General features: G+C 46.5%; 1 protein-coding gene across 1 annotated transcript in view; it reads left to right on the forward strand.

Annotated features, from left to right (window-relative positions):
- LOC310836262 (discoidin domain-containing receptor 2-like) overlaps window positions 1–14,914 on the forward strand; it is a 53,957-nt gene continuing 39,043 nt past the window's right edge. Inside the window, exons 1-8 of the mRNA XM_083721262.1 lie at window positions 1–378; window positions 4,087–4,239; window positions 9,412–9,514; window positions 10,111–10,339; window positions 10,951–11,098; window positions 11,643–11,748; window positions 13,161–13,347; window positions 13,988–14,234. Coding sequence (XP_083577388.1) covers window positions 4,173–4,239; window positions 9,412–9,514; window positions 10,111–10,339; window positions 10,951–11,098; window positions 11,643–11,748; window positions 13,161–13,347; window positions 13,988–14,234 — 1,087 coding nt within the window. The 5' untranslated portion in view covers window positions 1–378; window positions 4,087–4,172. The remainder of the gene's footprint in view (window positions 379–4,086; window positions 4,240–9,411; window positions 9,515–10,110; window positions 10,340–10,950; window positions 11,099–11,642; window positions 11,749–13,160; window positions 13,348–13,987; window positions 14,235–14,914) is intronic.

Consider the following 14,914-nt stretch of genomic DNA (forward strand, 5'->3'; position numbering starts at 1 on the left):
AGAGAGAAGGAAGGAGGGACAGAGGCTAAAGGAGACAGCAGCTTTTTCTTTCCCGCCTCTCTCCCTCTTTTAACACACATATACAGAAATCTCTTTTCCATGGCCTCCGTCAGGGTGTTGCCATAGAAACTGTAGTGACAAAGGCAAGGAAGTCTCCTGGGCCTGTGTGTGGAAGGACTGGAGGGAGAGAGAGGGAGGAGTCTGAGCCACAAGTTTGAGCGGATCTCCAAACTGCTGGAAAAGTTGCTTGCGAAGCGGGGTGGTGTTGGGAGAGATGCTGGGAAGCCCAGCGCAGCGGAATCCATGGCAGTAGGAAGGCTGGGATTGCTATGGCGGTGGAGGCAGCTGCGGCAGCTGCACAAAGGCTAGGCCTGTCAGGTAGGGCCCTTCTCTGCAACTCTGGTCAGCCCCCTTTGCAAATTTTCCTGCATGCTTTCTCTTTTGTTCGGGCTCAAGACAATGTTGGCTGCTTGCCCTCTTTTCCTGGAGCCACTGAGGCCCAGCTGTGAAGGGATGGGACTTAGCTGGGTGCCCTTGCCACAGCAGGCAGGAGTGGGCAACGCAGAGGCCAGGAGGGGCGCAAGGATGCTTCGCCTTTCCCCTGGGAGGAGGGAAAGGAGTGTCGGCGTCCTCGCTTTGTCTGTGGGGAAGATGGATCAGGCTCTTTTATTTTCGGAAGGGCAGGAACTGGTGTGCTTCGAGTGTGCAGGAGATGCGCAGCGTTCTCTCGGTCAAACAAGAGCAGGAAATTCATGACGTTCTCTTCTCACGTGAGGAGAGCCGATGTGCAATGTGTTACTTGGTGAAAGTGTACCATGTTTTCTTGCAACAAAAGCAGGCCCTGGCCTTTGAACATAAGACACGCAGAAGCATTGGTGACGTTTGGGGAATCAATACGCAGCATGTGCATGCCATGATGATAGTGATGAGCATGATCCACTTTCTTGCTTTTTGAAATGGTCTGGATGACACATGGGTGGCTATGCTGTCATAAATCCATCATTTCTGTTTGCCCAATTAATTTCTAATCCACATTTATGCCCCTCCTCCCACATGTCTACATTGGTGGGGAATCTGAGGGTTGGGGCCCTCTTGTGGCCCTCCAGGTCTCTCTGTCTGGCCCTAGGAACTATCTCCAGGCCAAGTGTTATAGACTAGTTGGAATATGTGCTTGAGCTCTGATCATGCTTCTTCCTTGCCTGAATTGAGGTTTTGGAGAGGCGTGTGAGAGTGTGTAGAACCGTGTCTACTGTACAAAGGGATTTTTTTTGCATTAATTGTCCCTGCTTTTTGCCTCTGGCCCTACCCACCAGTGGCATGAAGCCCCTGAAAAGTTGTGCAGAAGGGAATGCCATGCCCCATTTGGCTTGAAGAAGTTTCTTCACCCTTGGCTTACAAGTTGAAAAGCTACCTCTGCTCCATTTCTTAACTGGCAAACATGGAGCTTCTGCCATGATAGAGTACCTTTAGCCTAGCTGAAAATACTTTGACCTCCCTTAATCCCGGAAATGGCCTGTCTGGTGTATTGCATCTGTGCTTGACTTCCCACATGGTGGTGCCACTACTTGAAGCTCCCCAACTCGTGTTGTACATTACATGTATTGCTCCAACAACTTTTGTTTCTGGCCCTGCCCACCACCGGCTTACAGCCCTGGGTGGTCATCCAGCAAGCATTGTGGCCCTCTGGCTGAAAAAGCCAGCACTCTCTTGGCAGCTGAAATGTGTGGGCCCAACTCAGCCGATTCCAAACTGGGGAGAAATCTAGAGATGTGGGCAAAGGGATGGAATGAGGCAGAACAAATAACAAGCATCCTTTCGTCTGTGGAGGGCGCACCAGGCTGTGGGAAGTGGGCAGGAGCTTGTGTGGATCTAGTCACTCCACCAAGGTTTTGAGAGAGGAGCAGGAGGTGGGCAGATGCTGAGGGGCCCACTTCCTCCTCGAAACAGCTCCCTGCAGAGGACTTGGAGGAGGGGTGTGTTGTGTGCTATCAAGAGTGGTGCGCATGTAGCAGTGTTTTGAGTTTGCAAGAGCATGAGCACCAGGAGCCTTGCATGTGCAAGGGCACACGAGGCAGTGCACACGTATGTAACAGAATGACAGATGAGACAAGAATAAGTGAGTGGCTTCTCTCCAGCATGGAATGGGTGCCTTTGCCCCCACCCCTCCCGCCAACTCAAGGTTCAAGCAGCTGTTCTGTCTCCTCTTCTCCAAGCCCGCCTCTTTCTTTCTGTGATGGGCTCCCAATGTTTCTGTTCATCCAATGGCTGTGGTGGATTTTTTTTTAATGTACATTTTGCCAGCTGTTAGCAATTAGCAACTAGATCCACCCCGGGCCCCCGGCGAGGAGATCTTAACACTTTCATGAGCTCTCCGTCTGGACAATTTGGGCTGCTTCTGGTTTCACCTTCCTATCTGTGCTTGGGCATAAGTGAGGAGGTTTGGGACAAATGTGTATTACCGATGGGAGGGATGCAAAGGAATCCCATTACATTGAAAAGGGTGGAAAGGAGTTAGGGCTGCTAAACCCAGCCCCCACCCCCTAGCACAACTTTTGCAATCAGCACAGACTGGGGTAGGAATCTTCTGGAGCCTTGTTGTCTAAGGGGATCAATGGCCTGCCTCAATATGAGGCAGCTTCCTGTATTCCTCCGAAAGAGAGAGTGTACATGTTTATGAGGACTTAAGAACAGCCTTGTTCAAAGATTTAAATCTTTCAGAGAAGTGTTTGTGGAAAGCATGTTAAATTCTTCAGTGCAGCAGATTTTTATTTGGCGGAATGCACAGTTTTAATAATTATATTGCCTGTCATGTATTTTGTTTTGTTTTATGTATCTTGGCTTCAGCTACATAAGTAAATAAGTAAACCCTACCCTGGAGGGCTGCTACAAGTCAGTGTAGACAATATAGAGCTAAACGGATGAATGGTCTGACATGGTACAGTATAAGGCAGCTCCCTATGTTCTTATAACCTGGAAATATTTTTAAATATGGTGGCACAAAAATGGAAACAGGAAGAAATCCCAACAAAAGAAGAATGGAGAATGAAGTTGATGGAATACGCAGAATTAGACAAGCTAACGGGCAGAATTCGGAACTGGCGAGACCAGAGATTTACCGAGGACTGGGATAAATTTACAGAGCATATTAAGAATATATGTGAAGGTCAATTAACGTTTGTAGGTTTTCAAGAAGCTCTGGGATAATAATGGAAAGAATTTGTTTTATAATAATTGTTAAGATTAATTTGGTTTTAAAAAACAAAACAATATAGATGCAAGAAATGTGAATAATTGTGAAAACATGAAAATTTCCAGATAGACTGAAGGAAGTCTGAAAGTGGAAAGATTAGATTTGGATGTATAATTCAAATGGAATTTTTTTTTCTTTCTTCTTTATTGTTAAATTTGAAAATTTTATAAATAAAAAAATTTAAAAAAGAAATATTTTTAAATAAAAATTCACCCTGGAGGTATTCTATGAATGTGTGCTTCCTGACACCTATTTTATTGATCAACTGGATCTATTTCTGGACAGATTAGCTTAAACTGGCTATTTAACGAGCATTTATCCTGCTTTGCTTGTAGGAAGATTAGCTGATGGCATGTGAAAGCAAAGAGTCTCCCTACCATTCCAGTACATTTTCCCGTCACCTTCCTTATCTCAAAAAGTCAAGTTTTTTGGGGGGGGAGTGACCTCCCAATCAATTATAATTGGATAAGCTAAATTTCCCAGTATGTGACTGAATCCTACCCCAAAATAGCAAGTCCGAACATGCCCAATGAAACACTGAAGGGTCAGCAGCTATGATAGCCAGCTAGCCCACCCCTATGATGTTTTCTTGCCTTTGCAGCCCTTGGATAATTTGCATACAATTTACATGCATGATTATCCCTGTCATATAAGATAGTAAACTTGCATGCCCTGGGTCCATAAATCTCTGTTTACTTAAAGAGTTGGCCGGAGTGAATGCAGATCTTGAACCAAACCCCCCCCCAAACGGTTAGACACCGCTTTTGTATCACCATAGGTACACATCGCCTGAAAATCTAGCTGCAAGCCAATCATGTCTTTCTTCCTTTTCTCAGAGATCTGAATGGCAGTGACTGGCGGCCAGGGAGGACCGCCCGACTGACCCCGCGGGCTGTGGGAATCGTCTCCCACATCTCCAAGGATGCTCTGCTTGCCACTCCTCCTGCTCGCCAGCCTCTCTTGTTGCTCCAGCTCTGAAGTCAACCCTGGTAGGAAGCTCTTGGTGTGTTGTTAAATTGTTGGGTGAGCCATCCCAATCTCTGTACCCCAACAGCCAGGGACTTCTGGGTTCCTGCATGAGACTCTCAGGGAAAAACAGTCTGTCAATTTCAGTATCCATTGTAACTTTCAGCTCTCCACATCAGTCTGTGGTTGCTGTTTTTTAAAAGCCCTCAGTAATATTAATTAGCATCTTAGTGCAAATTCCTCCATTTTTAAAATTGCAATTTGGCCTAGAAAACATTTGCAAGGAAGTTTCCCTCAATTTTGTGCTATTTTCACGATCGAATGCATTTCTATGCACACTTACACCCTGGCGTCTGAATTTTTTGCACACATTATTTGACGAGAACTGCACTGCAAAATTCAGAAGAGTGCAAATTTTGAAGGATGGCTATGTTTTAGTTGCCATCTTCTTTTGGAAAATACAGATTATGTCGCTATGCCTCTTGATGCAAACTTAATTTCTTTTCCCATCCTACCCTCAGTGCTAGCTGCTGTGTTTTATAACAAAATGTGAGGTCGTAGCACAGCTTGTATGAGACAGAAATTGGGGTGATACTGCGGCATTTGGGACTTTGATTTAGAGGGGGGAAACGAGTAAGAGGTGACGTGATAGAAGTTTATACAATGGGGCATGGCATGGAGAAAGTGGATAAAGGAAAGTTTTTCTCCCTCTCTCAAAACACTACAATTTGTGTGAACTCAGTGAAGCTGAATGCTGGAAGATTCGGGATAGATAAAAGAAATAAATTCATACAGTGCATAGTTAACTTCATGGAGCTCACTCCCACAGGAGGCTATGATGGCCACCAACTTTGATGGCTTTCAAATAGGATTGGACAAATTCATGGAGGATGTACAGGTGAAACTCGAAAAATTAGAATATTGTGGAAAAGTTCCTTTCTTTCACAAATTCAACTTCAAAGGTGAAACTAATATATGAGATAAACTCATGACATGCAAAGCAAGATATATCAAGCCTTTATTTGTTTTACAGGTAAAACTCAAAAAATTAAATATCGTGGAAAAGTTCCTTTATTTCCGTAATCCAACTTGAAAGGTGAAACTAATATGAGATAGACTCGTGACATGCAAAGCGAGATATGTCAAGCCTTGATTTGTTATCATTGTGATGATCACGGTGTACAGCTGATGAAAACCCCAAATTAACCATCTCAGAAAATTAGAATATTCAAGGAAATCAGCAAAGCAAGGATTGCAAATCGAGCAAGATTGGACCTCTGAGAAGTAGAAGCAGATCTTGCTTTGCATGTCATGAGTCGATCTCATATATTAGTTTCACCTTTCAAGTTGAATTACTGAAATAAAGGAACTTTTCTATGATATTCTAATTTTTTGAGTTTCACCTGTAGCTATCAATGAATACCAGTGACTAGAAACCACAAAAAAGGAGAGCGCTTTTGTGCTCAGGTCCTGTTTGCAGGCTTCCCATTGGGGAATCTTCTTGGCCACTGTGAGTGCTGGGTGCTGGACTAGATGGGCCATTCTGTTCACCTGATCCAGCAGACTCTCCTTACCTTCTTAGGCAGCAGCTGGGATCAGAAGTGCCGGACTCATGCCAGGTCATGGGGCAATTGGAGGTTCAGGCACTGGAACAGGCAGGCTGCAGCTCCACCATCCCTGACCATCGGCTATGCTAGCTAGGGCTAATGAGAGCTTGAGTCCAAACCTTTGTAGGATACAAGGCTGGGGAAGACTGGCCTAAGTAAGAGGTGACAAAGTGTAGACAGGCTTGTTTTGGTTTCTGCCAAGGGGACAGAGAGGAAGGGTTGTATTTTTGCAATGTTGTAAAAGAGTGGTAGCCAGCATGATTCTCTCCAGATGACACTGGACTCCAGCAGCCAGCAAGGGCGAGGGCCAAGCCTGTTGGGAGTTGTAGTCCACAGCCTCTGAAAGGCACTGTGTTTGGCTATGTTTCTTGTAAAAGGTGACCTGACCTGACTTGACAGTGGACAGAATATAGGTAACAAAAGGAGAAGAGGAGTTAAGATAAAGGCAAGGCTAGTATGCCTGTTCTATGCCTTTAACTTTGAAATTTGCAACTACATACAGTGGTACCTTGGGATGCGAACGGGATCCATTCCGGAGCCCCATTGACATTCTGAATGGAACGTAAGACACGACGGCGCATCTGCATATGTGCGGGTCGCATTTTGCAACTTCCACGCATGCGCATGACATCATTTTGAGCGTCTGCGCATGTGCGAGCAGCAAAACCCGGATTTAACATGCTCCGTTACTTCTGGGTTGCTGCGGAGTGCAACCTGAACGCGCTCAACCTGAAGCACATTCAACCCGAGGTATGACTGTATGTAAGTTTTTAAAATTGCATCAATATATTGCATTAATTAATTGTTTTTAACTGCATTTATATTCAGAATACAGTGGTACCTTGGGTTACAGACGCTTCAGGTTACAGACGCTTCAGGTTACAGACTCTGCTAACCCAGAAAGTACCTTGGGTTAAGAACTTTACCTCAGGATGAGAACAGAAATCGTGCGGCGGCAGCGGGAGGCTCCATTAGCTAAAGTGGTACCTCAGGTTAAGAACAGTTTCAGGTTAAGAACTGGACCTCCGGAACGAATTAAGTTCTTAACCAGAGGTACCACTGTAGTTTTTAATTGCATTCATATATATATATTACTTTTAATGTTTGCACATATATAATTATTTTTCCATATGGGATTATTTCAAATTGTTTTTAGTGGTGTTTTTATGGTGACATTGCCTCGGGATATTTTATGGGAAGCGGTTCATAAATGAAATCAAATCAATTAACTAAAGTAAACACAGGAGAATGAACGAGGAGGGCAGGGTTTGGCAGGAAAGATGAGAGGGTTGGTTGACAACAAGGGTGGGAAAACATTTTTGGCTCCATGGGGCAGATGCTTATCAGGATCTAGCTTCACAGGCCAGATTTGACTGTGGGGTAAAGCTCTGAACCCCGTTTTCCTGCATCCTTCTTAAAATGTGGTGCCAGAAATGGACAGGCTTGGCAATGCAGGACAGGAGAGTGAGAGGAAGTTCTGGGGTGGCAATGTAGGGCTGGGTGGGAGTTACCAGCCTATTAGTGGGGCTGGAAGCCATAAGGATATATTGATGTTACCCAGGGACTATCTATAGGTGAAGAATATCAGTATTGAGTTTTCACTGGCTCCTCAGCTCTGTCAGGATCTGGCATGGTTTGGCAGCCCCAGACGGAAGAAGACAAAGGAGGAGCAGCAGATGGAGGGCTGGAAGGCTGGCCCCCAGGGATTGAGGTGGGAGGGAGGCCCTTGCCTTGTGCCTCTAGATGTCAAAGAGGGAGAAGCAGAACTGGTGGCTCTCTTCTCCGCCTGTCTGAGAGCCAGTGTGGTGTAGTGGTTAAGAGAAGTGGACTCATAATCTGGTGATCCGGGTTCACGTCTCCACTCCTCCACATGCAGCTGCTGGGTGACCTTGGGCCAGTCACACTTCTCTCAAGTCTCTCAGCCCACTTGCCTCAAAGAGCGTTTGTTGTGGGGGAGGAAGGGAAAGGAGATTGTTAGCCGCTTTGAGACTCTTTCCGGTAGTGATAAAGTGGGATATCAAATCCAAACTCTTCTTCATTGGAGAGGAGGGGGACTTTGGCTAGCCAGAGGGAGGGGGTGAATAGGAGGAGGGGGCAGTGGAGCTGGAGGGGGTGGGGCAGGACACAGTCTTGTACCTTCCTAGGTGTTAAGCAGACACATCTGTCCAGGTGGAATGCATGGGTGCATGTGCATCAGGCTTAGGATGGCAAGAGAATTCTATAATCAACCTCACCCACCTCATATTTAAAAGCTCGGTGGGAGGGGTGTGTCATTTGTCGGGACACTTTTGTAGATTTTGCTTGGCCATGATGAACCCCTTGCCTTGCTCATAGACCTTGGAATCTTGACTTTGGAGCCTTGCGCTTGTCACAGAGCCTGTACCAGCTTTAGTAAAGATCTGCTCCTTGCTCTCAAGCAAAAGTTCCTATGGTCATGATTTGGGATGGGAGCCTGACAAATGCGGCCTTCATAGGATTGGCACCCTTTCCATCTTGTTTGGTGGAGAGAGCTCTGGTGAATGGCTTTCAGATGCTTGGTTTGAAGGAATTATATGAGTTAGAAGGGAACTCAGAGGCCATCTAGCCTGACCACTGATCAAGGCAGGAATCTTGCAGCCACAAGGGGAAGTGGGGAACCTCAAGCTTGGGCCGCAAAAGTGTCCCTCTTTGGGACTCTTCCCAAGCTCCCACCCCCATCCCTCGAAGGCCTTGCTCTGCTCTCTACTCAAAGAGCTTTTGCCTGCTTTTGAACTGCAGTTATGCCTCTTGCTTGCATGGATAGCAGTCTGTGAGATGCGTGCAGGGTTGGCTGCATGTAGAAACCTTTGGCTTTTACTGTACAGAGCTAGGAGCCACACCTGTTGCTCCAGCCACTGGCACATTGGCCTCAGAAGGTGTCACATGAGGGAATGTGACCCTTGGGCTAAAAAAGGTTCCCCACCCCTGAACTGCAGCCCCTCTGACAAGGCAATTTAGCAGGGCAGTTTGTGCGCTCTCATGACTTCACAGTACCCAAGGAGGCATTTATTGGCGACTCTGCAACTTCAGAAGGTGTTATGTGGAGAATGGGCCCAGGGCAGTGGCAAGCGGTCAATTAAAGCAGTGCTACTCCCAGTGTTGTTAACATGAGCCCATTCCCCCCCCCCCGCACAATGAATCAATCCTGAGCAGTGATAAAATGAAAGTGGATCCTGTAGAGTGATAACCGGGCATATCTCTGCTTTCTTAAAAGTTCTCTGTCTTTATGCTAATGTGACCATTTTGTCTCCCGTCCCCTCCCTCCCTGAGAGCCAGTGTGGTGTAGTGGTTAAGAGAAGTGGACTCATAATCTGGTGAACCAGGTTCGCTTCCCCGCTCCTCCGTATGCAGCTGCTGGGTGACCCTGGGCTAGTCACACTTCTCTGAAGCCTCTCAGCCTCACTCACCTCACAGAGTGTTTGTTGTGGGGAAGGAAGGGAAAGGAGAATGTTAGCCGCTTTGAGACTCCTTAGGGTAGTGATAAAGCGGGATATCAAATCCAAACTCTTCTTCCTCTTCTTCTTCTTCTTCTTCTTCTTCTTCTTCTTCTTCTTCTTCTCCTTCCCTCAGCGATATGCCGATACCCTCTGGGGATGCACGAAGGGACCATCCGAGATGAAGACATCACTGCTTCCAGCCAGTGGTATGACTCCACGGGGCCTCAGTATGCACGGTGAGCAGGATGACCTGTGGGGCATAGCTTCAGGGCAAGCTATAAAACAAAGCAGAACTAAAAGAAAAAATCCAGTACAGACTGGGAAATACCTCTTGTTGTTGAAAGAGGGAGCTATTCGGCAGCTGCCAGAGAGACAACAGAGATTATACCTGCCATAATATTTAACAGGAGAAAATTCCAAAAGGTTCCTATATTGTGCATAACAACCTCCTGGAAAGGTGGTATCCATAGGCATTTCATGCAGAGCACAGTGATCAATCACATATATTATGGATGAACCAATCTTTCAGATATTCTGGTCCCAAGCTGTATGGGGCTTTATACAACAGAACCAACATCTTGAACATAACTTGGTAGCTAATTGGCAGCCAGTGCATTTTTTTCCCAGCAGTAGTAGAGCATGGTGGTGATATCCTGCCCCAGTGAGCACTCAAGCCATGGCATGTTGCACTAGCTGTAGCTTCCAGACCAATCCCAAGTGCAGCCCCACATAGAACACATGAATTCTGTGCTCAGGCTGGCCTTGCATGTTCTTCCCACTTTCATACCTGATTTTTGAGCTCTGACATTATTTTTCTCTCTCTATCTCTCAGGTTGCTAAGAGAAGAGGGTGATGGGGCATGGTGTCCAGCCGGTCTCCTGCAACCTGAAGATGTGCAGTTTCTCCAGATAGACCTACATAAACTCTTCTTCATCACACTGGTGGGGACGCAAGGTCGGCACGCCCGGGCAACTGGGAAAGAGTTTGCCCGTGCCTACCGGATCGACTATAGCCGCAACGGGGAGCGATGGCTCTCTTGGAAAGATCGTCAGAACAAACAGGTGGGTGAGATGTGGTCAGGACATCTCTGAAGAAGAGTGACAAGCCCTTGAAAATCTTCAAAAGTTACTAAACCTCATTAAAAATAATTATTAGGTCACCTATCCATGTGACCTCCAAACTCTCTTTAACTTCAGCCCTTGAACTCCTTGTTGCGCTCGGTTCAGACCAATCTCTGGATCTGTTTCTGGTTGAAAATTTGACAGCGGATGCCAAGGTATTTACTTTGAAGCATAGGAAACTGCTTTATACTGAGAGCACTGGCCTATTTTGCTCAGTGTTGTCCACACTGACTGGCAGTGGCTCTCCAGGAATAACCCTTGTTTTGATGCAACCATCATCTAACCTCCCTGCATACAAATCAGGTAGAATGCTCGTTAAATAGCCAATGTCATCTAATCCCCTTGCAAACCAATCAGGGGGAATGCTTGATAAACAGCCTGTGTGGTAGCAAAGTAGGGCTGGTGAGGGGTGTGGCATGGTTAGAGTCCTTAGGGCCAGATAGAGGGCCCCAGAGGGCCACATTTGACCCCTTGGCCTGCAATTCTTCATCAGTGCTCCTTATCAGATGCTGATTGCACAATAGCCTTATCATGACCTCTTTCCAATCCAGGTGATTCAAGGCAACACTGACACATATGACGTGGTCCTGAAAGACCTTCGCCCGCCTGTCATTGCCCGCTACATCCGAGTGATCCCAGTGACTGAACAGCCCATGACTGTCTGCATGCGGGTGGAACTCTATGGTTGTGTTTGGTCTGGTAAGGACTTGAGCTTCAGCAAGTCCCCGATAAGGCTCCAGGGAAATCTGGTAGTAGGACCCTGGTGTTTGTAACTCTTTGTATCAGCTTTCCTCCTCCCAGTGTCCTCCAGATATTTTGGACTATAACCCCTATCAGCCCTGGCCAGAATAGCCCCAACAGTCAGGGATGATGGGGGTTATTGTCCAAAACATCTGGAGGACACCATCTTGAAGAAGGCTGCTCCATATGGTACGTTGAGGTGGAGATGCTTGCTGGGTTCTTTCTTCAGCAGCACCACTGGTCAGAGTCCCAACGCGCACTATATAGCTGCTGACTCTGGTCTAGATCCACAACACTGAGCAAATCAATGCTCAGGGATCGGTGGAACTGCCACCAGAAGGCTCATTCTTGCTGCCTGGCTTGAAAGCCTGTTTGTTTTCTGCCTTGGCCACCTGTGGCCAAGAAGAGATGGGAAAAAGACCCTTGTTTGTCTTGCTCAGGTAGGTTGTGCAGGCAGAGGGCTCAAAAGCCTCCAACTGACCCCAGTTGTCTCCTTTCCTAGATGGTTTGGAATCCTATAGCATGCCTGAGGGGGAGATGATTGCAGCTCCCGGCCACCCCATCGTTTACCTGAATGACTCAACCTATGATGGTTATCAGGAGCGCAGGTAAGAAGCACCCTGCGTGGGTGGGTGAAATATCCTTTTCTCCCTCAGTTCTCTAAAACAGGGATGGGGAACCTTTTTCAGCCTGAAGGCCACCTTCCAAACTGGGCAATGGAAGGAGTTCAGTGCCTGGGATTTTTTGGGTGCTCAGAAAAGACATTAAATAGTTGGACAGCGGGTGGATTGCACTCGAACTATGACAACAAAAATTGTGTGATGCAACGAAGCTGCATTTCGCAATCTGCATAACAGATTGAGAAAATATGCATATATGTTTTGCATAACTTATTTGACCTCTATTAGTCACAGGGGAGAGCAAATGAGTCAGGCTGCAGCCACTGGAAATCTTAGGGCTAAACTGGGTGTGCTGTTAATGGTGGGAATGCAGTTAAAAAGTACATTTCGTTGTCCTGTAAATGGCACCCTAGGGAAATCTTAAGCAGCCCAGGACTAATGAGAGTGAGCGGGGAGGTGGTGGTGGTGGGGGAGAGGTTAGCTCTTTCTCTCACTGCCTCAGGCAGTCTCAACAGAAATCTCTTCTCTCTGAAGCTTCATTTCAAGAGACACTCCGCTTGGTTTGCACCAACAGAGCTTCTGATAGGGGCATGACAGGGAGAGAAAGGGCACCTCCAGAGTGGTGTTTTTCATTCTTAAATGTGGGTGTATTTTGCCATGTGCCATTGATGGTTTAATAGAGTATTTGTGCTGGATTTATACGGGACTGTCCACATATCATTCTGCTGTTTGAGTTGTTCCATGATGCTTCCCCAGCACTGCTTCATTATTGCCATCCGGTGGGGCACTCTAGTGCTATGACACAACAAAAGCGGGGCACCCCACCCTGAACATTTGTGGTATGAAAAGTGGCAGGATTTCAGCAGGAAGTAGCAGGACATGCACCAGTTGGAAATGAAGAAACATTCACAGGCCCATCAAGAGCATCAGTCATCATGAATGTACACTAAATAAGGAGCTCTTGGCAGGCCCAATGAGTTAAATTCCTCTTTTCCCGCCAGCTGCTATTTGCATAGCAAAAAAGATAACGCACATTCATTGTCTATGCATGCAATTTAACAACCTGTTTAGCTTTGCCCTTATCCAGCCACTTCCCTCTAAGCAGTGCTTTCCCCCCTAGGAAAATTAGGTACCGGTACTCACCATGAAGTTGTTACAGTAAGTGCTACACTTTTTAACAACAACAAAAGAGGTGCTGGTACTGCATACCCCTGAGTACCCCCTAGAAAAAAAGCACTGCCTCTAAGTGTATTTTGTCTGCCTTCTTAACCCTCTCATATCCCCTCCCTTTAATGAAAGCTAATCATTTGGTGGAAAGGCCTGGCATGTCTTTGAAGATGGCACCTCTCAGTCTAGGGGTGCTCCTTGCTGGCGTGTAACTGCAAATGCTCTCTTGCCAGACTCCTGCATGGTGGGTTGGGCCAGCTGACAGATGGCGTCCTGGGCTTGGACGATTTCACCAAGAGTCACCAGTACCGCGTGTGGCCTGGCTACGACTACGTTGGCTGGAAGAACGACAGCTTCAGCAGCGGTGCTGTTGAGATGGAGTTCCAGTTCGATCGGCAAAGGAACTTCACATCCATGAAGGTATGGAACTGAGATTACTGGTCAATGGATACATCCATCTTTGATGTTGGTGTTGCTAAATACGTTTCTAGACAGAAGTTTAGATCTCATCCATAAAGTGCTGCTGAGTCGTTTACTGTTGGCTGCCTGAGCTCAGAACTGATGGACACTATGGAAAGTTCCTATCAGCCAGTGGTACTGAAAGGCTTGGCTATTTTAGAGAAATTAACACAAAAACTAAAGGCAGTCAGGGGACAAAAGATAAAGAACTCATTTGAGAAAACATAGAAATAAGAAAAATGCCTGCTCTCTGCCTCCAATGTACCCTAACACTAGTGGACCTTTTGATTATATCTTCACCTCAGAACCCTGTAACCCATATATTGTATATATATGAAAAAATAAAGAGTTAAGATAAATAATAAATAAATAAGGTTACCAGTATTTATAGTTATTGAACTGTTTTAAGCCTGTTATGTTAATAACTCACTTTGCATGAGAAAAAGTAATAACTATGTTTTAAAAAACCAACCTCCATGAAGGTAGGGCCCTTGGCAGCCATGTTGCATGCCTCCTGCATTGGTAGCCATTTTATAACCCTCCCGGTCCTCTGAGGGAGAAAAGAGTCCTTGAACGTGGCCACTGCTGTTTCCAACTCCAGGTCCATTGCAACAACATGTTTTCCAAGGGAGTGAAGATCTTTGAGAGGGTGGAGTGCTTCTTCAAGCCACGGCTGATCGCTGAGTGGGAGCCAGACCCAGTGGGCGTGGACACCGTCTTGGACGACAAGAACCCCAGCGCACGATTTGTGACCGTCCCCCTCAGTCAGCGTGTGGGGAAAGCCATACTCTGCCACTTCTACTTTGCTGACACCTGGATGATGATCAGCGAAATTTCCTTCCAATCAGGTGAGCAGCCTTGGGAATAGCTTCATTTGCAACTGCAGGATAATATTTTGCCTAGTATATACTGTGTTTCTTCCAGATGCGCCTCAACAGCATCAAATTATTAATGATTATATTATTTATTGAGTAAAAAAAAAGGTAAAGGACCCCTTGACGGTTAAGTCCAGTCAAAGGCAACTATGGGGTTGTGGCGCTCATCTCGCTTCAGGCAGAGAGAGCTGGCGTTTGTCCACAGACAGCTTTCTGGGTCATGTGGCCAGCATGACTAAACCGTTTCTGGCTCAATGGAACACCATGCCAGAAACGCCATTTACCTTCCCGCCGCAGCGGTACCTATTTACTTGCACTGGTATGATTTCAAACTGCTAGGTTGGCAGGAGCAGGGACTGAGCAACAGGAGCTCACTCTGTCGCAGGGATTCGAACCACCAACCTTCTGATTGGGAAGCCCAAGAGGCTCAGTGGTTTAGACACCTGCGCCCCTATTTTATTATTTATTGGGTTTTTGTACCATCCCCCCTCCCACTTTATCTTCGCAACAACCCTGTGAGGTTGGTTGGACTGCGGGATATAAGAGTGACAGGCTCAAGAGAACATAGTATTTAAATAGGTGTAATTGAAATAACCCCATTCTTCCTCTGTCAATCCCTGCCTTCCCACCCCTCTCCTCCCTCATCTTTGCTT

The sequence above is a fragment of the Podarcis gaigeae genome (assembly GCF_964106915.1).
Source record: "Podarcis gaigeae genome assembly, chromosome: Z".
In the NCBI taxonomy this organism is placed as follows: domain Eukaryota; kingdom Metazoa; phylum Chordata; class Lepidosauria; order Squamata; family Lacertidae; genus Podarcis; species Podarcis gaigeae.